Source organism: Blennius ocellaris (genome assembly GCF_963422515.1).
Source record: "Blennius ocellaris genome assembly, chromosome: 4".
NCBI lineage: Eukaryota > Metazoa > Chordata > Actinopteri > Blenniiformes > Blenniidae > Blennius > Blennius ocellaris.
Window position 1 is genome coordinate 2166443 of NC_137653.1, and position 22177 is coordinate 2188619.

The window sequence follows — 22177 nt, forward strand, 5'->3', positions numbered from 1 at the left end:
TGCAGAAAAATGTCATGAAAATTCTGAATTTTCTGATACTTTTTAACTTTCACATAGAGTTGGAGCAAGTTCAACTGATCGCCAGTTAAATTGTGCTTTGGTTGTCCAATAGTGGAACCGGTGATTTATTTCTGTGTGTCATATGTTCACGATCCACAAAGTACCGTACGTGTACGAGGCGCCACGTGCCAGTTGTCCGTCTCCGCCGGCGCTGAAGGAACAGATGCAGGACGGCCGTTACACCCAGACCTTTGCTTTACACGTTCAAATAATCAATATAACTGGTAGTTAACGCAACAGAATCACCCCTGGTCTCATTCTCCTGTGAAGATTTTAATGTGAAGTTCATGGAACGCACTTCAGAAGTAAGTCAAAGAGTCAGAAACTCTCCTGGCATTCAAGAAACACACAAAATCAGCAATTAAAAAAAAGAAAAAAGTATGAAAAACAGATTTGTAGTTTGATAGTTCATAATGTAATATAGTAACATGTAGTTTTAGCTTTAAATGTATCTGTTCATGGTTGTAATGCGCTTGATTTCTTGACGTGTACGACGATGGAAGTGAGGTTAGTTCTTTTCTTATCCACTTGAGTGTGTTTCCGGTCGGACACGGCGCTGCTGAAGCTTTTACTCGCGTCTACTCTGACAAGTGAAATCGGGCCGCTTGCATCACGCCGCTTTGTCGAAATGTACCAGATGGTGGGCGGTGATTTGACTGCACTTGTCAGCTGGGATGGGCTCGGGGTTTTTTTTGGGTGTGTGAAGAGCTTCTTCGGCAAGGAGTGGGTTTACCCTGCAGCGTGTTCCACTACCTGACTCTCTTTCAGCCACGGCCTCGGTGAAACACGACCCAGGTGTTAGACAAGTGAACATAATGCTCAGAGCATGCAGATAATGAGTGGCACTACACCCTCCGTGTAACTTACCCCCCCCCACCACCACCACCACCACCACCACCACCCCACATGGTCTTGTGGGATATAATGAAGTAGACTGAAGCTTCAGCACACAGCGTGTTCTTGGATTTATAGTAACCCAGCAACTCACAACAAAGTGACTGAGTATGTTGTAGAAGTCCTGCACACACTCGCTTCATGCTGTAAAAACTTGCTATGATGTTGAAATGGTGACTCTCTGCTGGGGCTGGGCGATTTCGCCTTATAAAATAAAGAAAAAAGGAAAGGAAATAAGTCAAGTTTCGATTTGATTTCCAAATTGTTTTTCCTCAATGCACTTAAAAGTAACTGCAGGCATCAGATATGTTGTCAAAAGTGCAACTTTATCGCTGTGATTGACCTAAAATCATATAAACAATCCCCAAATTAAAAGTAAATGAGGCTCTGTCGTCCAACAAAGTCAAACTCTAACAGCAAACTGCGGAAACCCACTTGGAACGGTAGAACGGAACGCAAAAACTGTAATGGAGGCAACAAAACCAAACTTGAATTTGCAACATTACTATCGTTTGTTGCTACAAATTCGATAAATCAAATTTTTTTTAAACTTAAAAATCATGTTGCTGTCGCCGAAAAACAAAGTGGTATCAGTCTGGATAACCCTCCATCCATCCATCTATCCATCCATCTTCTATTCCGCTTCACCCTGGGCAAATCTGAGAGTCGGAACACTTTTCCCACTTCGTTACCTCACTGACATAACCGCATTACGATAAGAGCCTTTTATTCTCATCCATTTTCCAAAGGAAACGATCATAACGGGAAGAGGATGTGCGCCTGTCTGAATAACTGCCTGACCTCAATTCACCACTGGAAATTTATGAATCTTTATCTAAACACCCGGGGACATTTAGCGCCTGTGTATTCAAGCCATAGTGTTAAAATGTGTGCGCGCCGTAAAAGAGCGCGGCGGCTTTACAACCGCCGTGTTTTATCGGCCCTCGGCTCCGGGCGTCCGCCGTCGTTTTTTTTTTATAGATGAGATTTGTCAACATTGTCGGAGTTATTGCCTCGTATCAGCCCGTGATCAAAGGGTGCGTAAATCAATAACCTTGTTCGCCGGGGAAGCTTTAATCAGACACTTTAAACACATCGTTCACCCGACTGATGCAGACGCGCTGAATTGTACGAGAGTCACGGGAACGTATCTCGTACGTCTCGCTCTTGTGGGGGTTTTTTTTTTTCGACGAGCGGAGTTGAAACCGCTGATCAGAACTCGTTCACTCGGTATTTGCGTCGTCAACGGCTGTGCCCAAAACGCACTTCTGCATAAGTTCCATGCCTGAAGCTTCTGAAGCTTAATATTCTCATTTTGGGAGGAAGTTTTTAGGTCACAGGCAACAGGGAGCGGTTGTAATTTAACATCAGCCTCGTCGTCGTGACAGCTGTTTTACGTGACACATGTGACACAGTTTTCTACAAACTGCAGAATAAACCGAATGGCGACGGGAGAACAAACCGTTTGGGGGCAGATTTACGTGATATCAGTTTTGATTTGCTTCAAATCAGGGTTTTTTTTTACCCCCCCTTACTGTTATGTGATCTAAAGCAGACATGGACAATCAGTCATCCACAAGAATTTTTCCAGAAAACAACAGTGGGTTTTGACAGCTGATGAGAGGAAGAAGGAAATTCTAGACCTCGATTTAGATCAGATATTTAAAGCAATTAGTCTGAAATTACTGCATTACGAAATGTCAAATCCATGGAAATTGATTTAGTAGACCTATGATAAAGATATAAAATGCAGGATTTTTTGTAAAATCACGAGCAAATACTTCACAATTTAGCGTAGCTCAAATTTCCATGGTTAAAGCTGCTGTGTACTAAAGCAATACGTGCGTATAAACTGCCTCAGTGTTTGTATTACTGAGGGCATTTAGGATTTCTGCAATGTGGCAAGCATGGGCAGAATGGAAATACAAAACCAGCATTCATTCATTCATGAAGGCCGAAAAAAAATCTTTATGTTTACATTTTTTACATATTTAAAAAAAAAATCCATTAATAATTGATTTTTACCACTTTTCAAGCTAATATCACTTCTGAACAGTCTGTGAATGCATTATGAATTAATGCAATATAAATGAAAATACCGTGTGGTTGAAGCTTTTCAAGCTTTAGTTTCAGAACTCAAGGTGACATTTCTTTTGTGGTCCCTCATTGGATATTTTAATCAGGAAAGCATCTCTTCAATCTTCGTCATTTTCATCGATGAGTGTTCACATGCGACGTCGAACCGGCTCGTAAAAGTTTAGAAACACACCGCTGACACTGTCACATGTTCTGTCATTGAGACATTTGCCACTGCAGGAACGCACCGACTCATCGCTGAACTTGCAGCTGTTGTTTGAGTGTTGGAGGTGGGGGGTGTGTGTGTGTGGGGGGGGGGTAATCCCCCCCCCCCCCCCCCCCCCCCCTCCTCAACCATCAGTCTATCTTGTTGTTTGTTGTCCCGTTGACCTGCATTCATCCGCCCGTGGCCCCGTGGACATTTTCACTCACTTATCTGTTGACGGCGTTGCGTCACTGTCAGCACTTTGTTAGCGCCACAGTTCAGCGGGCGACCATCGACACTGGAGGGCCAAGAGGCCGGCGCGGTCACGGGGGTCAAAGGTCACTGGGTCGCTGTTGCGAAGCCGTGAGGTCAAATACAATCGGCCCTTGTTTTTTTTTTTTTTTTCTTCATACGCTCCATTTCTTTCTTGCGGCCAACTCAAAAGTTTGTCAGTCGCACTTGTTCCCGCATGTGAAACGACGCCAGTGTCGTTCAGGAAGTAGTTGCTTGTAGCCAAGTTACGGACATGTTCTCTAAATGTTTAAGATGTTGAAATGTTGGCAATGGACACTTTATAGGTGCAGAGAATATTTGTCGTTTCATTGGTTTTATCAGATGAGTCAATATCATTCGGCTCGATGGTTGACTAACATTAACGAGCAAATTGATCGGGAGCACCTTGTACACTCACGGAATTGATGCTACAAGTGACATTTCCTGTACAAGTGTAAATGTTTACTTCCAGTCAGCAGAATAATATGCCAGCAAACACAGCAAGTTTGTGTTTTGAAGAATCGAAGGTTAAAGGCGTCATATTATGCAAAATTGACTTTCTAATAATCGTCCCCACACCTGGAACGACGTCCCAGAAGTGTAGAAAGTCTCTCCTCTCTCTCCTGGCTTGTTCCAGGTTTTAAAAAGTGTGTTGCTCCAACCAGCCAATCAGAAATCAAACCCTATATAGTGTCATCGGGGGGTTTAGCCAATCACAATCAAGGCCGGCTCCACCCTCTTTTTAACTCCTCCCACAATTGAGCAGCTCTGCTCTGGCACATGGCGCCACGAGAGGATGTACTGCCTCCTCTTCCCATAAATGGGCGTGTGTGTGGGCGGAGCCAGTCCAGCTCACACTGACACAGCAGATTCTGAATGCAGCTCCTATGGTGCAATATTCAAATTGAGGAAAATCAAGGAGGAGCGAGAGACTTTGAGTACAATCTGGATTCACCAGACCCTGGGAAAGTGTGGAGAAGCTGGAGAATAGGGCTCCGAACCTGGTCCTGGACGTCCTGCATGTTTTCACTGCATTCTTGCGTCAACACACCGAAGGTAATAGTTACGTAATCACTAAGCTCCTAAAGCCCAGTAAGGAGCTACTCACTGTAATCGCGTTGCAGCAGCGAAGCCTCCGACATGCAGGACCGGGGTCCTCCGGTACCAGTGTCGGAGGTCCCTGCTTCTACCGCTTCCCGTTCACTGATCTCTGCCATCGCAGCGTCACTTCCTCTAAACCTCACTGGCTTCGCAAGGCTTCGCCCAAACCCAGCCCACTTTAACAAACCCAGGCTTCATGCAGTGCAAAGTGTCGGTATTGTCACTGCCAGGGGTGTCAAACATGCGGCCCGGGGGCCAGAACCGGCCCACCGGACCGTCTAATCCGGCCGCCATGGGATTTTTGCAGTGTGATGAAAACGAAAACTGACAGATTCTGATCGAAAAACACCAGATTGGCGAAAATGACATTCAAAACCGCCCTTGGTCAGAATCTGACCCCCGACATTAATGCAATCTGTGGAGGTCACATGACGCAACGCCTTTCACAATAAAACAACGAGTCCAATTTATGTGAAATGAGACTTTAGACACGTAAAGTCAATTTCCAGATTACGAATCATACGATATCCAGATACAGGTGACTGAGGGTTTTTTTTGCAAATATAATATCTGATTCCCTTTAATATGTATATTTCAGAATAGACTGGCAAATTCTTGCAGTTACAAAAGACTCAAAAGAAGGAAAGACTCTGCATTTGTCCATATCTGCAGTTTAATATGTTGAGTTTGACTTGTCGGGCCTCCAGAGGTCAGAGGTCAGATCAGGTTGATGTGGCCCCTCAACTGAAATCAGTTTGACGCCCCTGGTCACTGCTCATGTCAAGACGGTGGAATCAGCAGAGTCCATCCATCCATCCAGCCTCTCCTCCTCCTCCCTGAGTCCAACAGTCAGGCCTTCAGATCGTCACCTGACGAGAGCGGCGGATTGAAATCAGACCTCCGCGGCGCCGCCGCCGTCGACGGGCCGAAGTCGTTCAAAGAATCCATGTCGCCAATTGCCTCTCAGTAAATGTCACGCCTGCTCGTGTCTCAGCGAGGAAACCCTTTTCTCAGAGCCGCGCCGACCACGCATGCTTTACATTCCTCTCTTTTTTCACCGCGCTCGCCGTGGTTACGCCGTCCGAGGTGAGACGGGACTGAAGTGCTTTTACGTGAGGAGAAAAGTCGACCTTTACAGATCAAGACATTTCACGCGAATTAAGGCAACGCGTCCGTCAGGTCTTGTATTTAAACAGATATTGTCGATGTTAAGGAGGATTTATTTGTAATTTTTTTTTAGGTTAGTCCAAGATAATTAAAAAAGGAGCCCGTGTTTGTGTGGTTTTATGTGTGTGTGTGTGTGTGGGGTGTCGGTTTGCCGTCAGCTAATTGTTAGCGCGGCAAGAATTCTGTCACGATGTCCGACTGACCGGTGAAAGCGGAGATCAGTTTCCATGAGCATTTGACTCGGCCTTTCTTAAATTAGAAACAAAGAAGATATTGAACAACCTCAACGTCTCAGCGCCCAACGTGCTTGGCTCAAGGGTTTTGTTTTTCATGTAAAAAAAACAAAAAAAAAAAACCTGATTAAACGGCTGAAAGTTTCTCTGCGAGATGCGTGAGAGTCGAGCTGCTTCTTTGTTTTCCTTTCTGTCGCTTCTGCTTGCTCATGTGGAATTTATGTGTAAAAAATGCCTTGAAATGACTCTGTTGTATCCTGCGCTATATAAATGTAGTTGAATTAAATTGATTTATATTTTCAATTTGGCATTCGTACAAGGCAACGTCCTGTTTTTAAACATTTTGTCTGCAAATAATCAAAGAGAATGTGACAAATAAAGAAGAAAAAGAAGAAAAAGGAAAGTTTTTATAATGGAAATTATACAATTATTTCCAGGGTAACAATGTTGGCTTCCTATCTATTCCATTTGAAAGTATAAAAGTTTACTTATAAAGTGTATTATAAAAATGTAGGAATTATACTGTTAGAGTTTAGACATTCAACCTTGAATTGCTGCCAGTGGATGAACTGAGCTCCATGCCTGGCAGACGCCTCCGTTGGGGTGTAAATGGGTGAATGTGATTAATAATTCAGGTCACTTTGGAGGCTGCGAAAGCACCGGAGTACAAAAATGTATTTATCGCCTATTTATGAGCCTCATTATCAGTTTCTCCTGTCCATCAGGGAACCAAACCGACCAAACCAGGAGCAACTAGAGGGGCATTAAAACACCCACATGGAAAGAACCTGTATAAACATATATGTTTTCATATAGGTTTTGATATAGGTTTTTAATATATGTGACATATATTAAATTGGCCATTTTCCTATATTATATATACATAAATGCACATATATGTACACATATACATGCACACAGGTACCTATATAGGTACATATATGCACCTATATGTTCTTGTTGCATAACTGTTTTTTAGTTAGTTCTTAGTTATTGCCTTGATAATATATGACAGTTGCCAAAGTGAGATATGGGCTATATATATGTGGAAATAAAGAAGCAGTACAGGAGACCTATATGGCCTGTATATTCACATATATGCACCTCAATTGTGCCTCTATGTGCATATAAACTGCTTGTAGGTTTCATATATGCCCATATGTCCTCGTATAGGTTCTTTCCATGTGGGTGCACTCATGTAGAGATGCAAATTAATTAAGTGTGAGTGGAAGCGCCCACATGGAAAGAACCTATATAAACATATATGTTTTAATATAGGTTTTGATATAGGTTTTTAATATATGTGACATATATAAAATTGGCCGTTTTCATATATTATATGTACATAAATGCACATATATGTACACATATACGTGCATACAGGCACCTATACAGGTACATATATGCACGTATATATGTGTGCATATATGCACCTATATGTTCTTCTTGTATAATTGTTTTTTAGTTAGTTCTTAGTTATTGCCTTGATAATGTATGACAGCTGCCAAAGTGAGACATGAGCTATATATATGTGGAAATAAAGAAGCAGTACAGGAGACCTATATGGCCTGTATATTCACATATATGCACCTCAATTTTGCCCATATGTGGCATATATATGCATATATGTGCATATAAACTGCTTGTAGGTTTCATATATGCGTGTATATCCTCGTATAGGTTCTTTCCATGTGGGCGCTTCCACTCACACTTAATTAATTTTACTCTACATGAGTGCAGGATGAATCCAGTCTGCACCTGCAGGACAAAGATCTGTAGGAAGCGAGTGATATGGACACTAACTCCACGTCAGGTCCTGCTTTGTTTGTGCTGTACAGAAAATAAAATGGCAGCGGTGGTGAATATGACAAATAGGAAGATTTTCAGAAGCCTTTTGAATTCAACCTTTCCAGCTTGCTAGGCGGTAAATCAAGGGAACGAGCTGTGCAGATGGTCCGACCGAAGAGAAAAAAAACCTCCAAATGAGGACAGAACACACTTCTTCTGTCGTGAGAGAGTAGAAGTGGAAAGCACGAAGCGGCGCAGACGGGGAGGGAGGGAGGGAGGGAGGTCACGGATGACTCGGGCGTCTGGGCCGCGAGGGAACACTCTGCACAGGAACGTCTCGGGCCTTATCTTTGACCGCAACGTCGAGGAAACCACCGTGGTTGTAGATGATTGTCCACAGGCGGCTGCCTTCTTATTAACCCCTTGAGGACGTGCAGGACCGTCGCAGAACCTCTCGACTTTCGATAAAACCGGTGACCTTTTTCCTGTGACTTCTCTCAGCCGTCGGCTCAGTGTGTGTCGTATCAAAGCCATACGTTGTAAGGTTTATTCCTTAAATCCTAACTCTTGTTTGTCGGTGGCTGTGGTTCAAGTCCCACATGGAAAGAACCTATACGTGGATATATGCGCATATATGAAACCTACAAGCAGTTTATATGCACATATATGCGTATATATGCCACATATAGGCAAAATTGAGGTGCATATATGTGAATATACAGGCCATATAGGTCTCCTGTACTGCTTCTTTATTTCCACATATATATAGCTCATGTCTCACTTTGGCAACTGTCATACATTATCAAGGCAATAACTAAGAACTAGCTAAAAAACAATTATACAAGAAGAACATATAGGTGCATATATGCACACATATATACGTGCATATGTGTACCTGTATAGGTGCCTGTATGCACGTATATGTGTACATATATGTGCATTTATGTACATATAATATATGAAAACAGCCAATTTTATATATGTCACATATATTAAAAACCTATATCAAAACCTATATTAAAACATTTATGTTTATATAGGTTCTTTCCATGTGGGTGCACTCATGTAGAGATGCAAATTAATTAAGTGTGAGTGGAAGCGCCCACATGGAAAGAACCTATACGAGGACAAATGCGCATATATGAAACCTATAAGCAGTTTATATGCACATATATGCTGCATACATGCGTATATATGCCACATATAGGCAAAATTGAGGTGCATATATGTGAATATACAGGCCATATAGGTCTCCTGTACTGCTTCTTTATTTCCACATATATATAGCTCATATCTCACTTTGGCAACTGTCATACATTATCAAGGCAATAACTAAGAACTAACTAAAAAACAGTTATGCAAGAAGAACATATAGGTGCATATATGCACACATATATACGTGCATATATGTACCTGTATAGGTGCCTGTATGCACGTATATGTGTACATATATGTGCATTTGTGTACATATAATATAGGAAAATGGCCAATTTTATATATGTCACATATATTAAAAACCTATATCAAAAACCTATATGTTTATATAGGTTATTTCCGTGTGGGGTGGCTCCGTTTGTTCATATTGCTTAAAAACTACTTATACTGTCCAATTTCACTACGTTGACAAAGTTTTTTTTTTGTTTTTTTTGTACCAAACTCAGTGTTTCGGAGTGCGGAGCTGTTAATTCACCCTTGAGACGGACTTTTAGTGGCACAAAGGTTCAAGGCACCGACTGCAAGTGTTCTGTGATAATGGTTTTTACAGTAAAGTCACACCGAGAACACAAAGATGGGGAAACGACAGCAGCCTGTCGTCCTCACACTCACCTGCTGTTATCGTCGTTTCAGGGCCACAACCTGATATTTCCTTTACAGACTCTTTTAAACACTTGCACAAAAAAAAAAAAAACTTGAGTGAGCCCACATGGAAAGAACCTATATAAACATATATGTTTTAATATAGGTTTTGATATAGGTTTTTAATATATGTGACATATATAAAATTGGCCGTTTTCCTATATTATATATACATATATGCACATATATGTACATATGTGTACACATATACGTGCATACAGGCACCTATACAGGTACATATATGCATGTATATATGTGTGCATATATGCACCTATATGTTCTTCTTACATAATCGTTTTTTAGTTAGTTCTTAGTTATTGCCTTGATAATGTATGACAGTTGCCAAAGTGAGATATGGGATATATATATATATATATATATATATATATATATATATATATATATATATATATATATATATATACACACACACACACATATATATACATATATATATATATATATATATATATATATATATACATACATACATACATACATACATACATACATACATACATACATACATACATACATACATACATACATACATACATACATACATACATACATACATACATACATATATATATTTATATATATATATACATATATATATATGTGTGTGTGTGTGTGTGTGTGGAAATAAAGAAGTAGTACAGGAGACCTGTATGGCCTGTATATTCACATAGATGCACCTCAATTTTGCCTATATGTGGCATATATACACATATATGCAGCATATATGTGCATATAAACTGCTTATATGTTTCATATATATGCGCATATATCCTCGTATAGGTTCTTTCCATGTGGGAGGAAAGCAGATGTCAGAGATATTTAAAAAGTTGTAAGTGAATTCACGATGTACTTAAAGAAGATGTTTTAACACCTGAGGAAGTAAGTCTGAAGTTGATCTGCAGGTCTATCTGGTGTGTGTGTGTGTGTGTATGTGTGTGTGTGTGTGTGTGTGTGTAGACGTTATACCGGTAATCAAATCTTTTACAGCCTCGGGGGTTTCAGGCAAAATGTCCTTCAGTAAATTCTGTCACACCAAAGGCTGAGACGGCGAGATCGTCAGGGGAGGGAAGCCTCCGATTCATGACATCATCGTGTGAAACACAGCCGGCGGTGGCGTGGCGGCGTTTCAGCGCACACGTCGTAAAGTCATCAAGAATCTGATCTTTGATCTCCGCCATTGTGTTTGAGGGTTGCTCTTCTCCCAGGCGGGCTTAGGTCTGTTGTTTTTCTTTTTGTGTGTGTGTGTGTTCTCGGGCGTGAGTTCACTCTAAGACACCTCTGAACTCTGAATATGACATTACCACACCTCAGCGAGGATCAAGCATCAGAAGTGAAGAATTGGGTCAATCTCTTTATTTTGACAGCGTCGGTGTCAAAACATCTGAGTGTTTTAATGGAGCATTAGTGTGAATCACCACTTGGCCTTTTCCAGACACACCTTTTTTGTTTTGTTTTGTTTTGTTTTGTTTTGTTTTTTTTTGCCCAGGCCTGTTGAGAAACACCCGGCGCTGCAGCAGACGAGTCGCATGCTGTCCTGGTAGATTATTGACGACACTAAAACGGTAATAAATAGCTGGAATATGACATTAAAGGAAAGATTGTGTGCGGGGCGAAGCTGAGAAGACACCGGTGAATCATCGTCCTCCTTTTTTTTTTTTAAGGAGTTCTCAGAACCTGATGAGTGAGATCCAACACAATGTAAAAGTCACTGGGCAAACGGCAGAAAAGCACCTTATTGTCATTCCCACTTCTCTTTACCTGTCGGTAACCCGACACTGGGCTCACAACGCTTGTGACTGCAGGAAGATTCCTGCTCCGGCTGCAGGCTGTGGAAACAGTGAGAACAACAAGTGTTTTTCCACAGGAGGCTGAGATGTGTGTAAGAACTTGTCCGAATGGAAGAAAGAGGTGGAATTTTACCAACTTGTGTTGTGTAACCATTAATCTGCTTAGCGTACTGATTTGTCTTACCAGCGCGGAACAAGGAAGCTGTGTTTGGAAGTGTTTGCCTCCAGCAGTGAGCTGCAGTCCTGTGTCACGCTCTGGTGATCACTGGGAGACAGATGTGTTTGGCAATGTATAGGAATATTATGGTGGGGTTCCCCCCCCCCCCCCCCCCCCCTTTTTTCCCCTTATTTATTCATTTTTCCCCTCTTTTTTCTTCTTTTTTGTTTTACCATAGTTTTTTTTCTCTTTTTTTAATTCTTTTTATATGCTTTTATTGTATTTATGTTTGTAACCTTGCATGTTTTTCCCTCCTTTTTTCTTTTTTTCTCCTTTTTTTCTCTTGTTTCTTTTTTTGTTTTACCATATTATTTTTATGTTTTTTTTATTATAATTATCATTTTTTGATTGTTTTTATGTGTTTGTAACTTTGCATGTATTTTTTCCTCCTTTTTTTCTTTTTTTTCCTCCTTTTTTTCTCTTGTTTCTTTTTTTTTGTTTTACCATAGTGTTTTTAGTTTTTTTTTAATCATTTTTTAAATAATTTTTTTTATTGTTTTTATGTGTTTGTAACTTTGCATGTATTTTTTCCTCCTTTTTTCTCTTTTTTTCCTTTTTTTCTCTTGTTTCTTTTTTGTTTTACCATATTGTTTTTATATGTTTTTTTTATTATTTTTATTATTTTTTTATTGTTTTTATGTGTTTGTAACTTTGCATGTATTTTTCTCTCCTTTTTTCTCTTTTTCTCCTTTTTTTCTCTTGTTTCTTTTTTTTGTTTTACCATATTGTTTTTATATGTTGTTTTATTATTATTATTTTTATAAGTTTTTTTGTTTGTTTTTGTTTTTATGTGTTTGTAACCTTGCATGTTTTTCTTTTTTGCTTGCTTGTTTGTGTGGGACAACAAATGGAAATTAGCCTTGTGTTAAATCCAGCATATTTTTTTTTAATAGTAAAAAACATGTAAAAGTAAAAAAAGAAAAAAAAAGAAAAAAAAATCTGGCATATTTATAGAAACCTCACAAAGAGATTGATTGTTCATTAACATGCACAAATAAACAAATACATGAAATAAATAAATTAATTAAATGAAGCAGCCACAAGGGAATTAACCCCGAAGTGGCTGCCATTCTTTATATTTTCTGAAACGAGCAAATAATATACATCCTCTGAAATGTTGTTAACAGTTTATACTTTGTTATATTATATTCGGTAAAGTGATATATTTTAAATTAGCACTCTTCTTGATTTTGATTACAAATTGTCAATGTGTTAATCATATAATTCTGGGTGGTTTTCTTTCTTCTGAAGTCTTTAAAATGTGCAGAGCATTAAGGAATAATGATTTGGAAACATAATTTAGCGAGTTATTTTTGCATTATGTATAAAATGCATGTTCTTATTGCAATGATGATCGTTCATTTTTATTTATTCGATCAGGACAACCTGCATTAATGAACAATCATATGCAAATTGCACGCAAATTGCAAATGTGCCAGATTATAGCCAGACTGCTAATTTATATCCGTAATCCCGAGGCAGGTGGAACAAGCAGTACATTGTATAAAGGCATACAAAACAACAATAGAAAAACTATACAGCTGCTTTATTACTGTATATTTGTTCTTCTCTTCCTGTTCACTTCTCATCCCATATGTGGAAATTGATTTCTGAACAAACTTGTTTTCTGATCTATACATATATTCTATACGCCATCAGCTGTATGTTCAGGACACCTTCGTTAACCTTGGGAGACGATATTTGCATCGCTGGTCGTGACAGTTTGCGTGGTTTTCATGCTTCAGCGCTCGGAGCTCGATATGCAAAGTGGCTTCACTCTTCTTCTACCGACATTTTCCTGCAGGCCTCCGTCGTGGATCACATTTCTGCCGACGAGTCCGACAAGTCACTGCTTTTTAGATTTAGAATGTCCCAAAACCTGTTTTGAGACGCTTCCATACAATTTGGAACGGAAGTAAAGATGAACGCCACAGTTTTTCTATCCGTGGTTATTATTATTATTATCATTGTTATTGGATGATTTGCTCATAAAAAGGCGGGTCTTTAGTCCCACTCATCCAATGAAATGCGTCCACTGATGCCAGATGGTGGAAAAAAACTCCCTTTTAAGAAACGTCTGCAGAGAAGTAAACATCCATGGAGAATTGAACCAGTTTTGTTATTTTTTTTTGTCAAATATGAAGATTTTTAACCTGTAAGTAAAGTCAGAAAATGTGTTAGCGCCATCAAAGTCTGATAAAAAAAAACAAAAACAAGAATCTGTCTCCAATTCTACTTTAAGAAATTTAAATTCTACTCCAGCTTTCATAGTAATAGGATGCAGAACTGGAGACTTTTTAAGAATGATCGGGACAGTTGGAAGATTAACATTAAGTTAAAAAACAAACAAAAAATGAGTGACTGAGCTGCAAGTGCAGCTTCAAAACATGTCGAAGGCAGCAGCAAAGGGAAAAGATATTCAGCATTCAGAAGAACGCGGAGTCGGACTCCGTACTGCAGTTTGCACTTAAATATTGGGTGCGTTAAAAAAAACTTCTTTTCTCTGTGGTTGTGCTTCACAAGTTGAATTCTGAAGTCACGCAGCAGCTCCGGGCCTCGTTCTCTTCTCGGGCCGCAGCCTTTTCGAGTGAGTTGTAAGTTGCAGAAGCAGCTGTATCGCGGCTGAATGGATTCTCTGTCTGAACGAAGCCTTTTTGAGCATGAAACTGGAAACAATGGCCGTCCAATGAGACAAGGACCGTGTTCCTTCGCTCTGAGCCGCCGTTTGGAGGGGGAGGAGTGGAGGAAGGCTTTTGTGTGTGTGTGTGTGTGTGTGTGTGTGTGTGTGTGTGTGTGTGTGTGTGTGTGTGTGTGTGTGTGTGTGTGTGTGTGTGTGTGTGTGTGTGTGTGTGTGTGTGTGTGTGTGTGTGTGTGTGTGTACAAAAAAGAACTGGAGGTTTGTGAAGCAGGATGCAGTGGGTGTATTGACTGTGTGTACATGGATACACACACACACACACACACACACACACAGTGCTGTTTGTACTTTGCGGGAGATGGGAGTGAAGTTTCCAGTGTGATCGTTGTGTTCCGAGCTGTTTACAAGTCGGGAAAGGACGATTGAATTTAGATAAAGTCACCAAATCAAACATAAAGTCTGAAATTTTCTTAAGATTATAAATCTGGGGGAATTGTTATTTTAGCCATTTTTCCCACACGCCTTCACTCTATTGCTTTTAGCTTTCTTGTTCGGGCCAAAAAAAATCACAATTGAACTCGACATTGAAAGTTTTTCTTTATATTTGTAAGTTTTTTTTCACTGGACTAAACTTTTACTCGAAGGTGTTGCTGATTTCATTTGACATATTGGAACTTTTGCCACTTCTGTTTCCAAGTCATTGTGTTTGCAGACATGTGTCACATGAAAACATCCTTGGTGTGTGTGTGTGTGTGTGTGTGTGTGTGTGTGTGTACACACTCTTCCTCTGAAGCACAGACACACCCTGGCAATTGTGCGAGTATTAGTATTAGTATTAGTTCATATATTCAGAGTTTCCCTCTGCTTTTCCACAAACAGCATGTAATGCGAAGATATAATACTTTATTCATTCGTCATCTATCCTCACCTTTTTTTTTTAAAACCTCCTCTCTCCTCTTGCTTTTTCTAAATGAGCTGTACTGCACCCCAGACACCAGGGGGCAGTAGAGGATTGGTGTAAGAGTTAGATCACGCTTCATGTACTTTGTTATAAGCCAATTTACGACAAGTTTATACAACATCGCAACCGACTTTACTAGTACTTTCTGGTTTATTGCAGTTGAAATATGCATATCATTGAATACAACGTATTGATGATGTTCATGCAATGTTGTGAATGTGGAGGATTGAAGCTTCAACCATGATATTCTCTGTTGATAAGTGGGGAATATAAACAATAACCTTAAAAACAGCAACAAATGTGTTCATGAGCTCGGATTAAATTGTTTCTTTGTCATTCGTTTCTTTTATATCATTTTTCCTTCCCCTTCTGTCTTCCTTTGGTTGCACTCCCTTAGAGACAACAGCCTGTGAATGAAGTTTTACTTTAAATTGTGTACAAACAAACAAACAAACAAACAAACAAACAAATAAAAACCCTGAGTCATTGGATCCTTTAAAGCAGGGTCCGTCAACCTATGGCTCTTTGGCTCCCTGGACCTGACAGAAATGTCTCAATAAACAGTTTACCTTGTTTTCATATTATTTCTGCACACAAAATCAGTTTCAAAAGGACTTTTTAACTCTTGGCTGAAAAGTGCAGCAACCAAAATAGCTAAATAAAGGGGGAAATAGCTAAAACCACAAGGAAAATGGTGGTGGTGGTGGTGGTGGGGGGCATAACACTAACAACTAACAAAAAGATGAGGAACAAAAACAGCTGAGAATTTAACTAAATGTTAACTGAATCTTTGAAAGTGTATAAGAAACTTTGTGTTTTGTGGCTCCAGTTTAAATTAGATTCGGTGGAAAGTTACAAAAACGACTCTTTTTGGTCATAAATGTTGCAGACCTCCTGCTCTTAAAACAACTTATTTGCACAAATCTGCAATAATAATAATAATAATGATAATAATAATGACGATAATAATAACCCTACCGCGACAGGGATGGTGTGATAAGGTTAGGGTGACCTCCGCGTCTTTTATGACACTTGTCATTCCCTCCTTCACGCCTGCAGGGACTTTAAAGTGGGTCAAAAATGTCTGGCATGTTTGCCACGTTTGCATTTTAAAACAACAATAGCAACAACAAAAAAAAACACACACAACAACAAAAACTGCAATACTCAGAACTTGACTGTACTTGTATCGTGTGTGGATTTTCACCACGAGGGTTTTCCGTGTGTTTCTGTGCGGCTTTTGGAAAGGCTGATCTTGTGCGTAAAACACGCGTGATATTTGAGGCGCTCCAGGGATTTGCGGAGCGTGCCCAGTGCGCGCGCCCGACGCCCCGTGCGCGTTTCCTGCGCGCTGCAGAGCGAGAGAGAGAGAGAGAGGGAGAGAGAGAAAGAGAGAGAGAGAGAGAGAGAGAGACTGCAGCGGAGCGGAGGAGTCATACCAAGCATAGCCTGCGTGTCAGTGCAGTCGACTTACAGCTGGCTGTGAGGACAACTGACGCTTTCATTTCACTTATTTTTTTTTTATTATTATTATTATTATTATTATTATTGTTTTTGCTCCTCATCCGCCTCTTTTAATCACTGAAAAAAAAAAAAACAGTAAACTTTCGAGAACAAGAGCGAGACCACTCTCCGTGTGCGTTAGTTGTGTTATTCAGTTAAAGTTGGAGGCTGGGCCTTCAGTCGGAGAGAGAGAGAGAGAGAGAGAGAGAGGGAGGGAGAGAGAGAGAGAAAGCTGGTCTCTTTTTCTCTTTTTATTTTTTTTAATTTTAATACGATACAAACTCGATAAATGCTACTAACGAAAATGGACCTGTTGAACTACCAGTACTTGGACAAGATGAACAACAACATCGGCATCCTCTGCTACGAAGGTAAAAAAAAAAAAAAAAAAAAGTTTGTGGGCGTTTTTGGGTTTTTTTTTTTTTAAGCTTGTTCGTAAAAAGAAAAAAAAAACCAGCTACGCTTGCCAGTTCACGTTTGGTTCTTTTAAACTTAACGTTTGTTCCTCTAGTTAACAGTCACGTACACGTGTACGACTTTAGATAAACGTTGCGAGATATAAAAGCAGTTGCAGTGGTAGTTATTGCTTCTTTATTTAAAAACAAAACTTCTTTCTACGTTCGTGACGTAGCTACGTAGTTGGCGTAAGCTGTGCGCAGGCTCTGGCTGTCTCGTTAAACCTTCCTTAAAACCATTTCTGTGTTGTTGACTGCAGCTGTGAGGTTGTTTTTTGATATCTGAGCTATGTGTTACCTGTGATTGCCCTCACGTGTCTGACTCACTGTATTACTGGTCCTGCAGGTATTTCGCTAAACTCTTGCTGGTTAAATGTCTGCTGGCTTTCACATGGCTCACGTTTTTGTGGTATTGTTTTTCCATATAATCACACTAGAAATTGCACAATTGTAGATGATCACCCCCCCCCCCCCCCCCCCCCCCCCTCCCCCCAACCTCATTGCAAGTTATTTCTGGCACTGGCAGTTTAGGATTTCATATTATGTCATGGAAGTACAGAGTTTTTTTTTTTTTTTTTTTCCATATCTCAGCTCCTCATGTCTCTCTGTGAGTGGAGTTTCTACATCATCCAGTTTGGTTCCAAGTTTTTCTTTCACACTGCAGCCCTTAGGATGAGATCCAGTGGTGGGGAAAGCATGCCCCCCCCCCCCCCCCCCCCCTCTCTCTCTCTCTCTGTGTAATTTTACATATGCATCATCGTTCCTGCACACGTTTGGTTGTCAAAAAAAGACTTCAGCCTCTGTACTCTCGGGCCAAATCATGACTGAATGCATCTATTAGGAGGACGTATGTGAATTATTGTTGCTTAATGTGATGGGAAAGACCAATTATCTTCTATCAACGTGCTTTCTTTTAACCATATGAAATATTTATACAGTATCATCTTCTTTAATATTTTCTAAAATGCAGAAACTATGCACAGGTTATAACCTACAATCTCCTCGTGACATCTGCCCGGTTTAAAACCATGTGACTGAACGCAATCTTTTGCAGAAGAGGAGTTCAGAGGCACATGATAAGAAGTTATCTTCTTATGAAACATTTCTACAGGGTACAGGAAGGAAGGAAGGAAGGGGGGGGTAAAGATGTTTGTTGTTGTGTGTGGTTTGGCATGTGATTAAGGCTTCTTGTCAGCAGTGATTTTTCTTTTTTTTTTCTTCTTTTTAATAATTCTAATGCAGCTTTGTGGAGAGAGAAGTGTTGGCTCGCAGTAATTCCTGTTTGGCAGCTTGCAGGTGAAATGCTTCGCCCCCGGGGATCACTGAGTTGTCAGGTTGTGCTAAGTCGGTCTGGGTGCACATGTTGGTTGTGCAACCTCGTTTGTGGGCCTTTAGCCTCTCGGGCTGGGAGTGATGCAGGGTTACCTCAACGCTTCATCCCTCTCACATTTCATCTCTTCTGCTTCCATTAAAAGAAAAAAAAGAAAAGAAGAAATCACAGGAGTGAGCAACAAAGGGACTGTTGTACTTGTATACCCACAGGTTGTCTCGTTTACACCGTGGATCTACAACTGCTTCTCTAATATTTCTGGAAATAAAGGTTCACCAGATTAGGCTGAATATTTGCTTCCGTATGTGAGATTTTTTTTTAGCTGACTGAGCTAAAAAATCTGACTCCATAATGTGCCTCATGATAACAAGAGATGAAAGAAAACCTGGGAGGGAGAAACAAAAGCCCTCCAGTAAAGAGAGTTTAAGAAAAGCCCCTCATGTTCAAACATGTTGAGCCAAGACGAGGTCTGAAAGGGGCTTTGTGATGTTATGGGTGCCCGGACTTGTTATTATATGAAAGAGCAGATGAATTCATTTCCTAACAAACACACATGCGTACCGGTGCGTTGTCCTCCGAGGTTCTTCTTCTTCTTTTTTTTTTTTTTGTGCTTCTATTCTCTCTGCTGCCATCGTGGACATTTAACAACCAGTGCAGATGTGGCACTGGTTATCTCACTCGGTGTGTCTGTTCAATCCCCAATGCTTTGTTTATATGTGACCTGGAAAGTAGAACACCTTTCTGATCAGGGGGCGTCACACATTAAACCTGTAAGAGGCTCCGATCCGGCCACAAAACATAGATTATTGTTATTTATTTATTTATTTTCTCAAGCAGATTTCTTTAAAGTAGCAGACAGTTTGTAAAAACAGCTATTTCACTATATTTTGCTTTATGTCACAACGTTAGCCATGTTTGGTCGTAATAGATTGTTCAGTTTGGAAATATTGACATTTTCATCACGTCTATTCTGCACCGCGACAAAGACAAACTTAGAAATTTCGATATAAAAGTTGCTATGGGACTATTTTACCCCGATGGAATCAAAATCGGATAGTTTGCACCCACGCGATTTCCTTCAGTAATGTAATATTGAGGTTTTATCTTCAGATCACATCCAAGACGTCGGCAGTAAAAAAAAATCTGAGTTGTAGACTTCTTATTAAACAGCGTTTAATCAATGTTCATGTAAACACCGTATGTGTGATATTAATGTCGTTGAGCTGTGGCGAATCAAAATGCTCGTCTTCAATCGGGTCACGAAAAGACCTTAAATCAGCTCATTATGTCTGGTTAGCACAATACACCAGAAGCAACATTTTCCTGGAGCGGTTTTTGTTTCCTCCTCTAATCGAAGACGAAGAGTTTACATTCTGCAGGGACGGCCCGGAATCATGTCGGTCGACTTCGCAATTTTCTGCTAAGTGATAAATTGTGCTCCGCTGTATATTTCAGTAACTCTCCACCAATAATAACATCATATGTTGTGTTTGGCCCGGAGGGCGCTGGCAGCCGCTGCCGCCGGTGCCGGGTTACAGAGCAGCGCAGATTCAAACCAGGAGGCCGGAGTGAAGAAGCGGCCGTCGACTTGGAGGGCGGGCGAGTTTCGACGCGTCGTCGACGATAACGACCTGTAATTCTGAACTTCCTGCGCGTGCGACATCCACAGACGCTCGCTAACTTTAGACACCAATCTCCGGCAAAACCGCGACGACTGATTGCTCCCATTTAATCCCGCGTCTTTCTTTTTCCTCCCACATATTAGACGTTATGTTGATGCGCTCAATCACATTCGGTTTATGTGTGATTGGATTGCTCTCGAGCTGCAGGGCCGTTGGAGCCGTTGCCGGAGTTCGTAGTTCGGGGCGATGCTGATTTTTGCATTTAATTAAGCGAAATCAAGCGAGTGGAATACATGGCTGCTAGTTTTATTCTTCTGCCGTTCTCTCCCTTCCGTTTTCTGTAAAACATCAAACCAAAGTCACATCTGGTTTACAAGTTCAAGCTCAAACAGCCATGAACTGCTTTGGAACAGGTTTTTTTTTTTTTGCAGTCAAAAGGATGTGCGCAAAAAAAATGTGTGCACATCCTTTTAACTATTTTAAGTATAAAATCTCTTTGGACTTAAACCATGGAGTCGAACCCAGAGGGCCGAGTCTCTGGTTGCTGGTGAAACTCAGCCAAAAATAACCACTTTGCTGCTTTGCAGACATGCTGGGACTCATCTCTCTTCAAGTATCAGAAGCTGGGAAGAGGGGAGATGGAAATGGAGGGCGAGAGAGAGAGAGAGAGAGAGCGAGAGAGAGGGAGATTGCCCCAGTTTGTAATCCAATCTCATCCTGATTTCAAGCTGTTTGAAGTTCTATCAAGAGAACTGGGCTTTGATCATGTGGGCCTAATGAACCGAGGGGGGAACGAGAGTCGAGTTCACTTCTGTGTTCCTGCAACTCTTCCCGCTGATTCTCTGCTCCACCAAGACCAGACCCACGTTATTGTGGGATTGCTGCTGTCCCTTTTTTTTTTTTTTTAAAAGATCATTTCCTCACATGCAGGCAGAAAGCTGTTTATTGTCCTCCCCGGATTGCGGCGACACGTCCTCTCGCCCGCCTTTGGTGATTTTTTTTTTGGGAGGGAAATTGCAGAAAGCTGCACAGATCGTGGCGATCCCGTTCCACGTCCGTCTGGCTCTGCGCCGACGCTTCGCACCGCGTCACGGCCGGCGGGCGGAAATGAAACGCGGCGGTCGGGAAGGCGTTTGTAGTTAGTGTCACAGGTGAATAATCAGCTGTAACTGAGACAAGAAAAACAATCTTTTCTTCTCTAAAAAAAAAAAAAAACAAACCCTCGTCACTGTGAACTCGGCTCAACACGAGGCTTCAGGGCGTGCAGTACACATGCCAGGCCTTTAGGGGGCGCTGTGACTCGCCAAACACACCAAAAACGCAGAAGTCAAAGCACATAGAACTTTAGAAGTAGATTCCTGCTCATAAACCTCTATGTAATTCTAGTTCTATAGATCTATGGCCGCGCTCTTCCTGCTGTTAGCATCATGTAGCTTCTGCAGCTCAGCTGGAGCTTGTCGTCCCCGGTTGTTGTGGTTATTTGATGACGTCACGGACCACAGATGATCGCTTTTGAACCCCGGGGGGGTTGGACGTCACGAGCCGGGGTTTTAGAATTTCCCCACTCTGGGACCCCTGTTAAAAAAACAAACAAAACTGTTTTCAGACTTGTAAAACCACCTCATGTGGATTATAGGTCAGAAACGGCACGTTTAGGTGAACTGTTTTCACGGTGTGGACGGGATCTAAGGGCCACTGTGTTATTGTCACCGTTGAATGAGCCCTTCATGAGTCTCCCTCCACTGCTTTGGATCATTTTCTACAGAATCGACAATTCTGTTGACTGAAAGAGGAAGTCAACGGAATTGTGTCCTTTCATATTAACATTTAAATATTGTGATCTTACGATGATCCACTAAATCAACACTAACCGTTTCCGTCTTTTAATTGGAGAAAGGCGAAGGTTGGTTCCAGATGTGAAGCTCTACAAGCTTTTCTTTCTCCTTCACTCAATAGTTCTTGATCTATGCGCTTGGCTGTCAACGCTGC

General features: G+C 40.9%; 1 protein-coding gene across 2 annotated transcripts in view; it reads left to right on the forward strand.

Annotated features, from left to right (window-relative positions):
• The window catches only part of vgll4b (vestigial-like family member 4b), a 31633-nt gene that overhangs the window by 7983 nt on the left and 1473 nt on the right, over positions 1 to 22177 (forward strand). Inside the window, exon 1 of one of the 2 annotated variants that reach the window (XM_080494620.1) lies at positions 16784 to 17152. The exons of the other annotated variant lie outside the window; for it this stretch is intronic. Coding sequence (XP_080350746.1) covers positions 17071 to 17152 — 82 coding nt within the window. The 5' untranslated portion in view covers positions 16784 to 17070. Of the gene's footprint in view, positions 1 to 16783; positions 17153 to 22177 lie in introns of those variants that run through there. 2 annotated transcript variants of the gene reach the window in all.